The 19,178-nt window shown below is 41.6% G+C and overlaps 1 protein-coding gene across 1 annotated transcript in view; it reads left to right on the top strand.

Moving 5' to 3' along the window:
- ARL15 (ADP ribosylation factor like GTPase 15) overlaps window positions 1-19,178 on the top strand; it is a 397,041-nt gene that overhangs the window by 120,601 nt on the left and 257,262 nt on the right. Inside the window, exon 2 of the mRNA XM_041748766.1 lies at window positions 17,929-18,073. Within this exon, the coding sequence (XP_041604700.1) occupies window positions 17,929-18,073 (145 nt within the window). The remainder of the gene's footprint in view (window positions 1-17,928; window positions 18,074-19,178) is intronic.

Below are 19,178 nucleotides of genomic sequence, written 5' to 3'. Positions count from 1 at the left end.
GCCCTGAAGTAGGATTGTACCTTGCATGATCCAGGAACTGCTAAGACCTCAGTTTGCCTGAGCAACTGGGGGATGAAATTGTAAGAGGGGGTAGGGATGGGAGGGACAGAGGTGGTGGCAGATTTTATAGGACCTTATAATCCATTATAAGGGCTTTAATTTTTATCCTGAGTTAGATTGGCAGCCTGAAGAGACTTAGAGTGGAAAAGAACTATGCTATGTTGTTTTTTTCTTTTTTTAAAAGAATGTCTTTTTTTTTTTTTTTTTTAAGATTTATTTTAGAGATCTTGTGTGTACATGTGAGCTGATGGCGTGGGTGGAACAAAGGGAGAGGGAGAAAAATTTCCAGCAGACTCCTTGATGAGTGAGGAGCCCTACACAGGGCTCAATCCCACCACGCTGAGATCATAATCTGAGCTAGAGTCAGATGCTCAAACAACTGAGCCACCCAGGCACCCAGAGCTATTCTACATTTTAACAGGACCGCTTTGGTTACTGTATTTTAAACAGATTCTGGGGGAGGCTGGAGTAGAAGCAGAAAGCCAGTTGTGAGACTACATTGTCTGCCTGTCCCCCTTAGCTTTGGGGATACAATCCAAGACCCCCAGTGGTTGCTAGATATATTTACCTCAGGTAGTACTGAACCCTGTATATATGTGTTATATGTTTTTTCGTGTACATAGATACTTGTGATAAAGTTTAATTTATAAAATCAGCACAGTAAGAGATTAACAACTAATAATAAAATAGAATAATTGTAGCAATATACTGTGATAAAAGTTATGTGAATATGGTCTCTCAGAATCTTATTGGACTGTACTCCCCACCCCACCCCCCTTGTGATGCTGTGAGATGATAAAATGCCTACGTGATGAGATGAAAGGAGGCGAATGACAACATAGGCATTGTGATGTAGCCTTAGGCTGCTGTTGACCTGCTGAAGATACTTTTAGGAGGATCACTTGCTTCTGGAGCATGGTTCATAGTGTATAACTGAAACAGTAGAAAGCGAAGCTGTGGGTAAGGGGAGAATAATCCAGGCAAATGATGACTGTGGCGTAGGCCAGAGTGGTAAGAGTAAAGGGTAAGCAGTAGTTGGATTCTGTATATATTTTGAAGCTATTACTAGCAGAACTTCCTGATGGATTAGATGTGTGGTTTGAGAGAAAAAGAGATACCAAGGATTATTACAGGGTTTCTGGTCTGAGCACAAATGGAGTTGTTGGCTAATGGAGGAGGAAGAGGTTGGAGACAAGTTAGGAAGTACTATTCAGGGAATGTTCAGTTTGAGACTCCAGTTAGATATCCAAGTTGGAGATAGATGGAGTAATTTGCCTTTGAATTTAAAGATCCATGCTGCAGCTGTAAATTTAAAGTTAAAAGCTTCTAGAAACCTGGAAAGCATGTGACTGGAAGAGATGAAGCATGTGAGTGTAGATAGAAAAGAAGCTTTAAGTTAGCTTCAGATATTTCAATGCTAAGAGGTTGGTGAGATGAAGCAACTAGAGAGGTACCCCCTTTTTGGTAACATAAAAGAAAATCCAGAAAGGTGGGTAGTGTCCAGGAGTAAAGTGAGAAAGTTGTAAAGAAGAAACAGTGAGAATTATATTAAAGACCAGGGCTGAGATTTGACCACTGGGTCTTGTCCTATGAACATCATTGATGACCTTGAGAAGAAGAGAGCATGTGGTCAAAGCCTAAGAGTGGGCTGGGAAGAGAAAGGAAAAAGAGGAAATAGAGATGATGCTTTTAAATGGTTTTGATCTAACAGAAAACAGAAATGGAGGAAGAAGTGGGTCCTGGAGGGAGTTTTGCCTTTCTCCCCTTCCCTCTACTTCCTTCCCCCTCTTTTCCTCGAATCCCCCGAATCCCCCGTTCTTGGTTCAAGAAACCAAGAATGTATACTGTATACTGGTGGGAATCACCCGGTAGAAAGGGGAATTTGGGGACATGGGAGAGAGGAGGACAGCTATAGTACTTTCTTTGAGTAGGCTGAAGGGAGTAGAATCTGGTAGGAAGACTGGCTTTTGAGAAGAGCAGTATAGCAATCCACAATATTGGCCTTAATGTGTCCTTAGAGCCATTAAAATGCAAAGAAATGCAAATCCGGTGAATTAAATAATATAGGTGCAACATAGGAGGGATGCTGCTGATCCAGATCTCAGGGAAGAATTATGTGATATTAGCTTGACTCTGGGGTATATGCCCCTCAACAAAACCATCTTTAAAGCCTGTCTTTTCGGGATCCCTGGGTGGCGCAGCGGTTTGGCGCCTGCCTTTGGCCCAGGGCGCGATCCGGAAGGCCCTGGATCGAATCCCACGTTGGGCTCCCGGTGCATGGAGCCTGCTTCTTCCTCTGCCTGTGTCTCTGCCTCTCTCTCTCTCTGTGACTATCATAAATAAATAAAAAAAAAATTAAAAAAAAAAAAAGCCTGTCTTTTCCATTATACAGACTTGAAAAAGAATTCTATACATGATTGATTGATCTCTCATGGAAGAATCCAAATCATGACTTGCTGTCAGATATCTTTGGTTGAAATTTAGAATTATGTATAGAGATGAAGTAAATCAAACTCTATTGATATTTTTATGGTAACATTTTAATTTTTGCAATTAAAATAGTTTTCCTGTAATCATAATTTGTGATTCCAATTAAAACTATCAAATTGAGTAATTTAGATATGTGATCTTAGTATAAATGTTTTTGTAATCAGAATTGAAATGTTTGAGAACTTAAGATCTACCAAGTTTTAAGTTTGATTTATTGGTGGTAAAAAGAATTTAGTACTTGGAAATGTTTGTGTTAAGCAATGGAAGTGCTTTAAAAAGAAAAGTAAATATATTAAAATTTATAAATAAAGTTAAAATTAAAGGGAAGTTAATGAATTAAGTTTGTTAATGGGACCAAATATTGAAGTCCCCATTTAATGGGGGGGGGGGACTGTAATTGATTGCTGTAATAGGCTAAGTTTATAAGTACAGTGATGGGATTTGTAAGACAAAAGCATAAGGAACAGTGAAGTTTTTTACATTTTGGCTTTAGTAATTTCAACATTAGTTTGCAAAAGGAGTCATTTCTTACAAGAATACCAAGAAAACTCACACTCCCCTCAGTATGTACAGATTCCCTAGGTGACCTCATCCATAGCTTAAAAACCACCCAGTGATAACTCATATTTGCATCAACACTGACCTCTCTTCAGAATCCCAGACTAGAAATGAACTAGGGGTGGTGGAAGGGGAGGAGGGCGGGGGGTGGGCGTGAATGGGTGACGGGTACTGAGGAGGCACTTGATGGGATGAGCACTGGGTGTTATTCTGTATGTTGGCAAATTGAACACCAATAAAAAATAAATTTACTATTAAAAAAGAATCCCAGACTAACAGACATCTCAAAGGTAACTAAAACCAAACTCATTGATTTCTTTCCCATCCAATGTCCAATAGCCCCAAACCTTAATTACTTAGTTGTTAAAGCCAGAAATCTAGGTGTCATTCTTGATTTCATTTCAGTTGCTAAGAAGACTCCATCAGGGTCCTGGCAGGCGAAAAAATGGTCTATCTTTCAAATTACTCAATTTGAATAGCATCAACTAATGAGAATATACAAGTGTGTGGACACTGTTTGAGGAAAGCATCCCCAGTCCAAAGGATCAAAGTGAGGGAGCCCTTATGGGAACCCAAAGACCAAGAGGGCTAAGTGGAGGGGCTGGCCTGATAGGAACTGTGGGTCTCACTCTCAAGATAGGGCTGGCCCTCACTGGCCTTGCAGGGGGAGAGCTGAGGGAATAAACATGCGGTTTCATTCTTTCTCCCGTCCCTGCCTCCAGTCTGTGCAATCTGACCAGCAGCTAAGGCTCGGGTGCGCATATTTGCAGTCCATAGTGCTCAGCCTGTGGGCCTGGGCAGCAGGATGGACAGAGGTGGGCGGGGGATGCTCACACGGAAGACACCCGCACAAAGGATAGTTGTGGCCTGAAGTACGTTATTTCTGGGATCAACCTCAGATAGTTTTCTAACCCCCTTTGTGTTTTTGACATTTGGTGTCCATTTCCTATTAAAGATATCTCTGAACTCTACTTTTCTTCATGGTTTATGACCCTCTTTCTGTTGATTCTTTTTTTTTTTTTTTTTTCCTCTTGAGTAATGGTGGCTCCAATCACACCTTAGGGTCCTACTGTCTGCTGAAACACTCTCCTAGTCAGGCAGAGGCCTTGGAAGGTTAGCCAGAAATTTTGTTAACTAATATCCTTTTTATAGTCAGATAATTTGAATGTTAAGTTGTTAGAAATTGTATTAAGCCTGAAAGAACATATTTAAAGTGTAGTTATTAGCAGTTGACATTTTAGTATTGTTTGCTTTGTTTTCTAACTCTTCAATCCTTTTGAAATTTCATTAATTGAGTAAAATAAATACCAGGTTTTTAATTGAAGTGTAGAAAATTCTCAAGCTGAGATTTAGTAGATTATTTGAGGTGGCAGTTCCAACTGCCACTGAAGCCATGTCTTATATGAAGTCAAAGAAGAGCCAAATTATTAAGTGCTATCTGCATGATCTCCCCCTTTTTAACTGTTCTTGCCTTTCCGTCCTTGGTCTTGGAAAGTTTGAAATCCCTACTTTAACCTGAATTGAATGGAATTTATGGTATATCTTTTGCTCCTATTTGATCACATTTTATTGGGTCTCTTTTTATTACCTCATTTATTTCTCATTTCTTTCAAAGAAGTACTAGATGGGGCTTCCAATAAAAAAAAACCTAAGAAAGCATGTAAGAAATACATGATTTAACATTGTGTAATGTAGCATTTCAAATATCTCATGGTTTAAGGATAAGGGTGAATAGAAATGTGCACATTGTAGAAAATTGTAAATTACAGAAAATTAATAGGATTGAAGAGAGCTGTGGTGTTTATTGTATAGTTGATTTGGAAGTCTTGCTAGTTAAAATCTCAGGACATTTTTTTATTCTTCACCATACCCCACTGCCACCAGATTATGTGACAGTGAGGTCTTTAATATATACAGAATATGTTAAGACTGAAATTCTTTGTTTCAGATTTTTACAAAGCAGAGAATACTTGCATTTTTCCAGTGATGTCTTATTCCCCTTGTGATTCCCAGATGAGCCCTCATCCTCTCAGATACATTTTATGTACTCTTTCGGTGATGAATATTTTATCTCTGCCAACACTGTCTCTAATTTGTCCATGAACAATTCCCTTGAGGACCTTTGTATCCACTATTATTGTAATTATAGAATCGATTCTAACACTAGATTCAAAGAGTCATGAGTGTACCCTTTCTTGCTTAGGGAGAGCCATGGGAAACTACAGAGGCCATTGAGATGGAGCCATAATTCCTTGTACAGAATGCCACAAATTAGTTCCACAGATTCACCAAATGAGACAAAATGTCCTTCTAAAAAAACAAACAAACAAAAAATGCCTTTATCTAATGCTTTTCCTTCCAACCTCATTCTCCATACTGTTATTTTAGTCTTTAACATGCTCGTTGACTGCAAACATTCAGATTTTTTTCTTTTTGGGAAAGCTAAATTTGTCAGCCAAAGACCATGGTTTTAAAAAAATTTTAATTTTTTGCAAGCCATAAATGATTGCTCTTTTTGTGTGTGAATGTTCCAGATGAGTAGTTTTTTGTTGTAACATTTGCTTCATGATTATGCTGTGATTTGCAAGCCAGAAAAGGGAGACTTGAACGATTATACATTAGACAAATATGTTGAACACCAGAATGGTCTATTAAAAAATAAAAACAAAAAGCACCCAGTCTCACATCCTTAGGGGGTTTATGTTTCTAGTGACAAGCTATAGCACAGATGACTACCTGATTTTTTGTTTTTAATTAACAAAAGTTAGGTGCTGTACACATGTCTAAGTCTGCCCTATCCCATTTTTCCACCAAGATATTAAAGAGAAAGAGAAAATAAGAATATGCAAGTATGGACATCAGAGGTGCCAGGCATTAGCCTTCTACACATGCACAGCCAGCCCCATCTTCTTACATCTAATAATTGAGTGGTAGGAGTACGGAAAGAAAGCAGAGAATGCATGTAGAATAGGAGAGCTGAGTGCATAAGTGGGATGGTAAGAGGGCAAATGTGTTTGTTCAGAAAAATCCAAGCCAGATTTTCTACTAGCTCCCATCCTGCCCTCTACCTTGTGTCAGCTGGACTCTTCTTGGCCATTCCTCAGACTCTGGCAAATGCTTTCAGAGTAAATCCATGGAATTGGAAGATCAACAAATGCTGTTGTATTTTATGTTCTTTAAATTGTAATAATAGAAAAAGTCTGCTGTCTGTCGGGCCCAAGGACAAAATGTGTAGTTGTATTGTTTTTGGCTGCCTTACAAATGAATGCTCTATTTGCAATCCCATGGGAGCTTGGCATCAGGGCTCCCTCCTTTCATTGTTGAAGGTAGTGGACAGCTATTTTTGTTCCCTGCTCCCTGGCAGCTAGGACCCCAGCATGAAGCCAAGGTTCATCCATTTGGATACTCCATCCTGAAGCTCACTGGCACCTGGCTGGAGCAGTCAGAGGTCATTCTTATATTGCAGTTGGGTACAGGGTACCCAGTAGTTAGTACAAGTGACAACTCCAAACTAGTGGTTGCTGCCATGTCACCATGGGCTGCTTTGGTTCTTGCTGTTCTTTATCTTCTCATCCAGTCTATGAATTATCAGTATCATTCTATTTACACCCAGACTCCTGACTGGTATAAAAGAAAAAGGACACTCCTTTCAAAAAACACTTATGATGTTATTATCATATTTTCTTGGTAGCTTGTAGCTTGAGAACTCCTTTGATGGGAGTTTGTGCCTTATTTAACCAAAAAAAGTTGATCAGACTTTATTGTAGTAAGACCCCAGATAAATAGGTCAGGCCCGTAAATTCCTCTGATATCTTCACCAGTCTGTTAAACAGGACCCATATTATCTATATGGGGACATGATTTAAGGCATTCATGCTGTATTTCAGGGACCCAAATAGAGCAAATAATAAAAATGTTTTTAATATAAAGTCCACGTGCTTCTTCTGATATGCTAAGGGAAGAGAAGATGATTTTTGTTGGTATTTCATTTTTGATCAGTGATTTGTGGGTGCTGAAAGAAACCTGGTGACAGCTCCAATGACCTCCAGGAGAGCTGCCTCAATCTGCGCTCAGCCTTTGTGAAGTTTGACAGTAGTCGGAAAGCGCTTCTTTAATGAAACACACCTTTAAATAACTCTCTCAGATTAATTCCAGCTTCTAAAGTGAGAAGATGGCTTGAACTACCACTGCTGCCAGCTCAGCTGTGGATCTGAAATATCCAGCTGTGCCCTCCCCTCCTCTCTCCTCACCAGCGCAGACTCTGCAATCAGAATCTGTCTGACACGTGTGTTGATGTGTGAGGCGAGATCACATCTCGTTCACCGTATTGGTTCTTCGGCGCTAGACCATAGTAAACATCCGTCTTTGTCAGCAGTTAACAGCAATGAGATTTGAGGATACACAGGGGTTATGGACCCTTTACTCCCTATTACGCTTTTGTCTAGATCCACATAGACATAGAAGGAGATTCACATTCAGAGAATTGGTTTAGCTGTTAAGATATACCAGTAATGTTTAAAAGCTGTTTTGTAGGAGTTTTTCTCCTCTTAGGTGAAGAAAAAAAATCCAGTAATGGCCCCACTATACATCATATCATGATCCCTTCTACTACTACTACTACTACTACTACTACTACTACTACTACTACTTCTTCTTCTTCTTCTTCTTCTTCTTCTTCTTCTTCTTCTTCTTCTTTTTAAAGATTTTATTTATTTATTCGTGAGAGACACACAGAGAGAGGCAGAGACATAGGCAGAGGGAGAAGCAGGCTCCCAGTAGAGAGCCTGATATGGGACTCGATCCCAGGACCCCAGGATCACAACATGAGCTAAAGGCAGATACTCAACCACTGAGCCACCCAGGTGTCCCTCATGATCTCTTTTAGTAACTGTTATTATAACAAACCAGAGGACTGTCTACATGTCCTTAACCACTGTTGGCATTTGACATATTATATCAGAACTTTGATCAAATGGGCAATAAAAATAAATCCAAACCTGAATTATCATTATCTACACTGAGAGGAATCCTGATAGGTCAAAAAAAAAAAAAAAATCCATTCTCTTTAGGAAAACCACTCGGTGAGAAATCTAATGAGTCATGATGGTAATACTTGCTGATTGAACACTATTATGAGCATTTGGAATATAGTACCTCATTGATTACTCCCAACAATCTGTAAGATGATCCTCACTTTCTAGATTAGGAAACAGATATCTGTGAAATAACTTCTCCAGATTCCAGTGGGGCTCCATTTCAGCCTTGTCTGACCATACACTTAATAAAGCCATGTACTTAATCACTGGGGAGCTCATTTACCACATTGGTGGATGGTGTGCCAGACACTCAGGTTCCAAAGCTGAATTAGAAGTGGTGCCTACAGTCAGGTGCTCCAAGTCCAGTGGCAGGGGAAGATGGACTGGAAATCACCTTCACAGAATTGGAAGGTCATGACATTGGGATAGAAAAGGTGCTAGGGGAGTTAAAAAAAGATGATCTAAATTAGACTGAGGCCACAGAAGTCTTTCTGGAAGAAAAGATCATGAAAATGAGTTTTGACGGATGACTAGGAGCCAGCCAGAGGAAGATAGTGGAGGATGATGTGTGGGGAGAGAGCCAGCTCCTTGTACTTGGAGCACTAAAGAGACAGGAACAGCACCTGCACACACAGATCTATGTGACTGCCATGGGGGTCGTGTATATGGGGGAGAAAGTCTCCCATGTATTATAAACTTATTATTTTAAGTTCTGTGTGTTGAACCCTGGTTTAGGTGCCTTATAAACATTATATCCATCATCTCCTGCCATCCCTATAACAGCCATGGGAGACCACAAATGAAGACAAAGTCCAATCATAAGGAGCCTGCCTATCTTCTTAGATAAGGAGCTTGGACTTTATCATGACAGTTCTAGGAGGTCATGGAAAGATTTTAAATCTTGTGATTGACTTGATGTGTTTAAGAAAGATCATTGTTAGCATTTTGGAGATTGAATTAGAGCCTGGGAAACCTGAGGTAAGGAGACCAGTTAGGAGAACAGACTGTGTTATCTAGGAGATAGTGGTGATGTTTTGAACAAAGGCTTTAGGGCCAATCTCAGCAGGGAGATCACAGAGACCGAGTGGGAATTGGTGCTGGATGGGATATGTGGGCCTGAGGCCCATCTTTGTGGAGCCTAAAGATTGTTAAGGAATGTTCTGTTGTTTTCCAAGATCTGGGAATAGGATTTCCACTGTTATGGGCTACCAGAAAACCAACTTGAGTTTGATTTCTTTTGCTCTCTTCTGTTACGAGGCTCCCCCACTCCAGTTCCAGAAGCACCAAGAACAAAGAGAATTGCTTGGTTGGGACCTTTCCTGGGGATTTTTACAGGATTTTTGAACGTCTACTTTTAGGGATCCTAGTTCTTTTTAAATACCTTCTTCATTCTCTGACTCTTCATAAGTATACAAAGTATAGAAAAATGGCTTTGGTAAGGAATATTAAAACCGTTCATATATTTTTATGCCCCACTTCCCCTCTAGAACTGTTCTATTCAGACAGTGACCTAAAATGAGGTTGGATACAAAATGTATTAATCATTCATTTTTAGCTAAATTATGCATTTCTTTGCTCTTTAGGAAAAAAAAAATAACATGGTCTGAAACTGACCCAGGTGAAGCCCTGATTTGAGTACATTTGTGAAGATGCATATAAAGCTTGGGTCTCATTACACACAGTCATGCCTGGGAAATTTTCTGCTGGTTTTATTGGATAATTATGTTATTTTAAGAATCAATAGTTGAAATAAGATATTCCATCTAGCCATTTTAAGAGAAGAATTACCTGGCAAAGATAAGACCTTTATCTTCTACTTAGCTACCTCTTTGAATTTCAGTTTCAAAAAAAAATTAAAAATCATCTCCCCCTTGATCTAGTTTCAGTAGAAGTCCTGAATTTGTGGAGCTGCAGGAATATAGGAGTATCTTGAATGAGAGTCTTTTTACATCTAATTATCAAGACACATGCCCTAACTTTTAAAGCCCTACTTTTGGCTCATCTTGAGATGCTCACACCAGTACTGGTGAATGCCGCCCATCAGGGATGACTGATGCCCAGGCTGTGAGCCACGTGGGTCCCTGGTCTGGCTCAGCACAGCGGCACTCTCTTCATTCAGGGTCTCAGATGTCTGCTCCTCTGCAAAGCCGGGAGGCCAGTGTCTGTAGCTGCTGAGCATGAAATCCCCTGCTTCTGTTTGTTTCTTTTGTTGCCACGAGTTAATAGGGACAGAGACAGGAGACAGCTCAGAACAAAGCAGAAATAATGGAGTATTTCACCCCAAAAAGGAATGTGGATTGAGAAATACAAAGGGTAAGGCAAAGACAGACTTAGTGTCCCGAGGCAGTGTGATGTATTGGCCAGAAGCCTCAGCCCTGGGACAGTTCCGGGCCAAAGCCTTCATCAGTGAGCTTGGAGCAGCCCGCACGGCCCAAAGGTTTGACCCATCTTCTGTAAAAACAATTTATTGTTTTTCCCACTGGGGTCTTAAAGGGCCACGGGATTTTTCACCTCGAAAAGTGGATAGCTCTGGTGAGGTGGGGAAGAGTCTTCTGCTGGGATCTGCCTGGTGCTCAGGGGCCTCTTCGTAGTCCACACCGACTCCCTGCCCCTTCAGCCTGTTGCTGTAGGTGCCATTTGAATTTCCATTCTCTTCACTTGTTTGCAAGAACCGCTGGTTACTCCAAGACATCGGGGCACCTTTGAAGTTCATTTTTCCTGCAGCTAGAAGGAAAGGATTAGCTAAGGGTTGGCATGTTTGTTATGGACTGTCTCCTTCATGTGTATTTCCACACAGCCCAGCTTCTCCGTTTCCTCCATATTCTCCCCTAGTACAGTTTATTTGGTTGCATATTTGCTTATGCATTTACTTTATTGAGGGATAATTTGCATATCCATATATTTTAAGGGGAAAAATTGAGGACTGTTCTTGAGAGATTTTTCTCCCCTTTGCTACCGTGCTTAGAATGAGAAATCTCTGCAGCCAGCGTGGGCTTCTCTTAATAGACAAGCTTTGTCCTTGCCAGAGGACAAAAAATGGTTAAGTGAAAGCAGCAGACAGCAGGGCAGAGAAGCCAGCAGCTCTTGAGGGCCCCCTCGCCTTCCTCCCAGCCAGTCCCCTGTCTCCTTCTCTGCTCCCTACTTCAGCCCTGCAGGAAGCAGTTCCTCTAGCTCTACTGGGAGGAAGATGCAGGCACTTGAGCCATAAACTTGACTGTGCAAGGGAGGAAGCAATATCAACACTGGCGTCGTCCCCTTCCTCTGCCAGGTTCTGTTCTCTCACCCAGGCGGACTGCCTTAAAGCGCTTTCATTCCCTCGAAACCACAGAAACATTCCACCCCTGGGACTCTGATCCTTGATTCTGGCCTCGGTAGTACCATGGCTGAGAGGATATGGGTAGGCGCTCTGGAGCCAGGCAGCCGTGGTCGGAATTCCAGCTCTGTCACTTTGTAGCTCTGGTGCATTTTCCTATCTCTGTGTTCCCTCTATGTGGGTGCAGCTAATGTCTCCTCCACATGGCACACCCTCAGACGTTGGAGGCTTCCAGTCCTGGCTCCACTGAGGCAAGTTATTTATGACTTTTAGGCCTCAGTTTCCTTATCTGAAAATGGGAACCATCTAGTGACTTTCTCAATGAGTAAGTGAATTAGTACACATATGTCCCTTCTATAGGGCACTAAATAGCATTGGCGACATTTGGCTCCGTTTTTAAGTTTTGGGAGCACCCATCCTTCCTCGTGTCTTTTCCAGAAGTTTAAGTGGCTTTTATGAGCCTTATAACACGTTTTGGTTGTAGTTTCCAAAGACAGACCCACATTTGTCTATTACAGACATGGGAAATATTTTATTTTAAATCCCACAATTTTTAATATTTAAACACTAAATATTTTATTAATTGGACATGGTTAGCATTAGAAAACACTTCTAAAAATTGACTTCCTTTTAAAAGCTTTTCATTGTGAGAGAGCAAGGGTCAGAATGTACAGGTGCCTCTTTTTGGTTTTAAAACCCATCCAAGAAATCACTCCAGGTTATGGGTGAATTGTCTCTTGCCTTTAGGTACCAACTAATTGTTATTGTGTTAATCTGACAAATATCTATGGAATGCAGTGACAGGACCCACCCTAGGACTCCACCAAAAGACTTGATTATTTGCTATCAGAAACCTCTGATTTTTATTTGGTAAGTCCTTTATTTAAATAAAGAGGAGATGGTGTGGCGTTCGAGCAGTGACTGCATGGCCCTGGGGAAGTCCCAAAGCTGGCTGAAGAACATTTTCCAGCAACTATACAGAGCTTCAATCAAATTGAAATCATGCTCAGAATAAAATCATGTATTCATGATGACAAACAGAGCATCGATTGAAACAAATGCCATGTTCCCAAAGGCTAGGGATTCAGGGACATGGGATGGTAGGAAATCCTGGCAATGCAGGGGCCAATGCCAGAGGGGGAGGATTTTGAGTAAGACTGTGTCCAGAACTGAGAAGTTGTAGGACAACTGCTCCTCCGCTTTGGTGCCTGGCTGCCCTTGGTAACTGTAAAATTAGACTTTATGAATGAAGGATGAATAAGTCTTTGGGTTGATGCTGGTAATTTTATCATCTACTTAATTCTTAAAATTAGAAGAAAAAAATAACCCCAAACACCTCGTATTTGCTACAGCGCTAGACATGTGTATACAGACCAAGGAGTGAAAGAAGGGATTAATCCTCTTTGGGGACTGGAGAAGACTTTCCAGAGGAGGTGCCTTCTGAGCAGAACTTTGAATAGGAATTTGCCAAGTAGAGAAAAGTGGGAAGAGCTTTTCCTTCTGAGGGTACACAGTCAGAGCACGAAGTACCCAGACTGCTGGCAGAATTAGTGAGTGATTTGGAGGGTAGCTGGGGTCATTAAGGAGGAGATGCAGAGGGAAATGAGATCTACAGTTAAGTGCTAAATTAGTGCTTCATAGTGCCGGTTTGTGGAGCAGTTATTCACTGTGTACCTATTGTGGATGGTGCTCTACCAGACTTACTAAGACATCTGCTGCTATCCCCAACACAAATGACATTTTAAGGCCATCTTGCTGCCATGGTGCTAGGCCACCCATCTGAAATGCGAGTCCTCATTTGACCTTCACTATCTAATCTTTGGCATTTTTTTCCCCCTTTAGCACACGTGATCATTCTCCTTTGAGCAAATATTGCTAAGTCTTTGTTTTTTTATCTTTTTAGTGAATCCACCTTTCAGCCAAAGGTTATATGATTATGTGATTTGTCCGAAGTCTACGACACAGATGTCTCTGGTGATTCCAGTCATTGCCGTCTCTCAAGACCTTGGCACCCCATTTCCTCACATAAAACATTGGTAGAAGCTTACAGACACATGCTAAAGGGAAATATCCTGCCTCCCAGATACACTGGGTCCTTTTGAAAAGGAACAAGTCATAACAGACCCCATGTGAAAAGACCTGTGAACTGAAGCAGTCTAGACAAGAGACCATGACCTTGGTTGCGCACACACACACACACACACACACACACGCACACGCGCACACACACACACACACCCCCCCCCCCACCGCAGCCTGCCCCATGGTTACAATGCAGACTCACCCTATTCTCTATTCCCTGCCACAAGTGAGGGCCAAGGGTTGTGTGTCTTTGGTCTTGGGTTGGAGTTAGAAGGGGATGGAGCTTGTGGACGCTGCTGTGGGCTGGCGAAGGAAGCACCAGTATGTGGGCTGCCGGGCCCTTGCCCGAGGAAACTGACGGTCACCTAGGATACGTTAGGATGATAAGCATCCTGATGAACAGTTATTTATTTGTATGGTGCCTTTCTTGTAGCAAAATGCATTGAACTGATGCCTCATAACATCCTCCTGAAGAAAGGAAGTGGCAGATAGTGTTAAAACGTTACTGGTTAATCACGGGAAACTGAAGCATGGATAGGTTTACGGAGCCTGAACAGAGTCACACAATGCCTTAGTGTCTGGCCTGGGAATGAAGCCTGAGTTTGCCGCTTGCTGTCAGGACTGCCGACGGCATTGTGTTTAGCATTGTACAACAGTGAAAGGGGCTTACTCTTAACAATGCGAGAGCTGCTTTAGGAGACAGACACAATGAACTTTGGTACAGTATAGTCTAGAGGCCAAAATGAGTAATTTTAAGTAAATTGACTATGAGATCCAAAGCTTCATTAAGTTTTAAAATGAAAAACAAGTGAAGACTGTACAGTTTTTAGGAACTGACTCAAAAAACATGAACATTCTTTTCCCGTTTGAAATAGCATATTTTTAAAAGCCTTATTTTGTTGGCTCAAAATCTGACACTGTTCCTGCCAAGCATAGGATTTATTTATTTCAAATAAATATTCAGAGGTTCTGTGATTTATTTCAAAGATTCTGTCTTGTAATGATTGTCAATCTAACCTTTATGCCTTTTATGTTCCAAAGTACCTGATTTCCATAGACTGTGTTTTGGGGGCAGTGGGGGGAAGGCTTTTGTTTTATTCAGATTTAGTTTGGGTTCTTCTAGACCAGTTGAAAATACAGAGCCTGGAATTCAGGAAAGAGACTGAGGGGCAAGGAGAGATGTCATGTTAGGTGTCTTAACCATCACTGTGGTGAATCTAGAGAGACAGATGTGCGGATTACAGTGTCACCACTAAATTGCTTCTCATGTCAGTAGTGTCTTAGTGACCTAGAGAAAACTAAGAGGTGATCTAGATATTAGTGAGTTTGGCTGCAAACGTTTTTACATTCTGGATTTTAAAAACAGCATGAAGGTGAAATTTTGGAACTTCTGGCCAAAGTATTTTGAGTAATACTGGTATATGGATAACTTAGAGTAAGATAGCCATCAATCACCTACAGTTTTATCTTGTATTTAAGATTTGATTGTTTTGACCAGGATAGATGGGCCAGTCTCCCTCCATGAAGGCCTGAGGGAATTCTGGGAGAGGAGCTGAGCAAGAAAGGGGCAGTTGGGAGCAGGAATTGGGTCTGTCCCCTCTTTCCCTAATGAAGATCAAAGTAGTCCAATAGGAGAAACCACAGTGTGATTAGTGGTGTTGCCTGACGTATTGCATAGATACAGGCACATATACATCTGCCTCCTAGAAAAACTCACTGTGAGTCCAGGAGACTCGGGGATAAAGTTGGCCAAAAGTCAGACCCTACCAACCAACCTCCAACCTTCATGCGAATCCAGGATGTGATGGGTTGGTGTCTAGGGTGCTCTTTATAGTTGTGGTCATCAATCTTGTAAGAGAAGGCATAATGGAACTCAAGTAATGCCAAAGAACAGCAACTAAGATGAAGGGAGTAGGAGGGGTTGCTGTATGCAGGCAGACTGAAACAATTAGAGCTCCTCAGGCTTGAAGAGACAGAGCGGAAATATGATTAGAGTTTAATAAATTTGTGAAGAATATGGATTAGATGATCATAGAATGGTTTACCAGAAGTAGGCAGAACCTCTTAAAAGCCAAGGAGAAGTGAACTGAGGTTAAAACAAAACAAAGCAAACCCAAAGCCTCTATATACTGAGAAAGTAGACCCTGTACAGCAAAATCTTGAAAACTGGGCTCCTTTCTGACAATGAAGGGAAGTGGAAGGGTCAAGAGTTGCTCTTATTTTGATGCAATTTTCTTGAAATGTTGAAAACTGGACTACTTTCTGGCAACTGGACTACTTTCTGGCAATGAAGGGAAGTGAAAGGGTCAAGAGTTACTCTTATTTTGATACAATTTTCTTGAAATGTTAGGCACCCAGGAGAGAATAGATGAAGCTTCCTAGTAGTTTTTACATTTTCTTTTTTCCTTGGGTGAAATGCAAATGTTGTGGGTTCTTCATTCAACATTTATTCTGGATGGTAGATTCTATGCCATGTCTCCTGCTAAGCCCTGGGGACACTGGGATGAAGATGGAGAGGGATGGTTCCCACAGTTAAGGGGTGAATAGAAAACTGAAATGATCAGCGTGATGACTTGACAAACGTGCTGTGAGAGCTTAAAACAAATTGCTAACATTCTCCAGGGATCAGATCAGGTGCCCCTGGAGAAGGGATGCCAAAGCTGAGACCTAAAAGTTGAGAAGCTCTCTGAGTCAAGAGCTAGGGGAAGAGGGAACAGCATAGGAGTGCCTGGAGGTATGAGAGGGTCCGTACGTCGGGGGCTGGAGTAGAGGGAACAGTGAGTGGAGAGGAATGGGAGAGCAGGCTGGAGGGAGTGGCAGTTGGTGGAGCATATTATGGAAGACCTTGTAGATCAAAAGGGTTTGGACCCTAGAACAGTGGGAATAGTCACTGAAGGGGGTTCAGCAGATTGGATTTTGTTTTTATAAATAATCATGGTGGCTGCCATGGAGAATAGAGAACAGAGAGGGCAAGAGCAAATATGCTAGGACCAGTGGGAGAATGTTGGTGTTGTCCAGGTGATAGTGGCTTGGACTAGAGAGAAATGGACAAGTTCTAGAGTGATTTCAGAGGAGGTATGGACTAGACTTGCTGACTGACTAGATGAGAAGTGTGAGAGAGAACTAGTTAAGCTTGACTTATGAGAGCCCATAGGCCTCAGATTTTATCTGAATGAGACCACAGGCTTTTTCTAGGTCTTTTCTCTCATGATCTCCAGATAATCTAACAGTCAGTAGGCCTCCCTCCCTCTCTCTGTTTTTCTCTCCTGAATTATTGAGAGCCTAAATATTTCAGGCTCTACAAGTTGACACATAACTGGTCCCTAATAAATGAACGTTAGGTAAGTAGAAAGACCACAAATGGCCTGATTTCCTGTCTCCTAAAACTCCTGGCCTTTAACTCTTGCAGAGCAAACAAGTTCCTGCCATGCCCAAACTGCTCAGTGGTTCATGGTACCCTGAAGTCAGATGACCTGAAACAGACTTTGGCACAGATCAAGATGGCAGTGACCTATATAGGGACTCTGTTGAATGATCTATAAAAGCTTTTTATTTTCAAATAGTACCAGAGTTTTAAGGCTAATACAAAGAAATTTCCCATGACTCTCCACTTCACTGGCCATTAACATTTTACCATGTTGGCATTGTCACACTCCTCACCGTATAGAGCTGATGATGGACACAGATTTAGAAATTTTTTGAACCAATTAATTATGGATGTCAAGACCCTTCGTCTCTAAATACTTGATTATGATGTGTTTTCTCAGAACAAGGGTTTTCCTTTTATTAGCCCAGTACAGTGATTAACTGCAGGAAGCTAGTGACCTCATGCAACACTGTTATCTATTATTGATCTCTTAGTCAGCCCTCACCTGTCATCCCACTGTCACTTCTGCTATTTTTCCTCCACCTGTTCCAAGGGTCCAATTCAGAAGACATTGCATTTGGTTATCCTGTCTCCAATCTTCTCTAACCTAAAACAGTTCCTCAGCATTTTTTTGACTTTTAAGACATTGGGATTTTAGAGAATGGGCCAGCTGTCTTGTGGAATGCTCCTCAGAGTGGTTTTTGTCTGAAGTTGTCTTGTACTTAGATTCAGACTGTGCATTTTTGGCAGAAAAGCTGAGCGAGGATGTCTTGCCCCTTGCAGGTTGCCTGTTGCAGCAGGAGGGGAGCTGTGAGGTCCACATAGGTCTCATTCCTAGGGATGTTAACTTTGATCACTTGGCTAAGGTGGTGTCTTATGGGTTTCTCCACCGTGAAATTACCTTTCCTCCTTATAATAAATAGGTTATTTAATTACTTCTTAATACTTAGTCATTGTAAATGTTACTAAACTTTGTGTCCAGTCTTATTTAAAAGAGCCTCATTTCTCCCCTCTCTTGGCAGTGTTTTAGAGCACTCTGCTGCAAGGGACCACCACCTGCACGACCTGAATATGACCTGGTTTGCATAGGCCTCACAGGTTCTGGCAAGACCAGTCTGTTGTCAAAGCTCTGTAGTGAAAGTCCCGAGAACGTCGTGTCAACCACAGGTGGGTACTGTGCCAGGGTTCTATCCCTTTCTCTTTCTCACCCCAAAAATGTTCCAGTTTCTTATGCTATTTGTGGGACCCCTCCTTCTATTTGTGATTAAATGCTTCAATTAGTTTATTTTGGGGTGTTTTCTTTTTCAAAATAGAGTGGGGGATGTTAGTAGCATTAAATTTCTGTACCCTATATCTTTCTAGTTGGATTTTTTTTTAAGATTTTTTAATTTATTTATTCATGAGATACACACAGAGAGAGGCAGAAACATAGGCAGAGGGAGAAGAAGGCTCCCCGGGGAGAGCCTGATAGGGGATTCTATCCCAGGATCCCGGTTCACGACCTAAGCAGAAGGCAGATACTCAACCACTGAGCCACTCAAGTGCCCCTCTAGTTGGATATTTCAATGCCACTGAACAAGTCAAGCTCAGGAGAATATTGGTACAAACTAATGCTGAAACCTGGAATTCTAGTACTCTAACAAAATGGCTTTATCTCAGGCTCAATGAGTGCTAGTCTCCCTTGAGGAGTCACTCTAGCCTATTTGTGTTGGTCATACATTCCCTAAATAGTGCAGCTGGTGGTCTGAATCTTCTTTCCTCAGAGCTCCCATCTGGAGGAGAGTCAGTACAGGAACCATTGGTCAAGTTATGTTGTTTTCTAGATGTGGCCAAGAAGTCAGTCTAGGCAGTGGTTCTCAATCAGGCGAGATGTTGGGTTGTCACAACTAGGAGAGAGGGCTACTGGCTTCTGTTGGGTAGATGCCAGGGATGCTGCCAAACATCCCACAATGAGCAAGACCGGCCCTCACCACAAGGAAGAAGAGTGAGAGCACACTTAGTGGCTGGTTGGGTTTGGAAGATGAGCAAGAAAGAAGCCAAAGATGATTCAAGTCTGGTCCAGGTGATAGGAGGATGATGCAATCATTAACTAGGACTTCCTAACAAATAAGAGTAATACTGACGACCAAGAAGAGCCTTACCTCAGTTAGGGTCAAGATTTGCCACTAAATAAGTTGGGGATTTGGAGCTTTTCAGATTTTAGAATTTTAGTTTAGATGAGAAACTATGGACTTGTAAAGCATTAGAGGCCTAGCGTCATTGGAGGACAAAG

This window comes from Vulpes lagopus, chromosome 3, assembly GCF_018345385.1.
Source record: "Vulpes lagopus strain Blue_001 chromosome 3, ASM1834538v1, whole genome shotgun sequence".
Lineage (NCBI taxonomy): Eukaryota > Metazoa > Chordata > Mammalia > Carnivora > Canidae > Vulpes > Vulpes lagopus.
The sequence above is the reverse complement of the archived record's forward strand: the minus strand, read 5'-3'. Positions and strand labels throughout refer to the sequence as shown.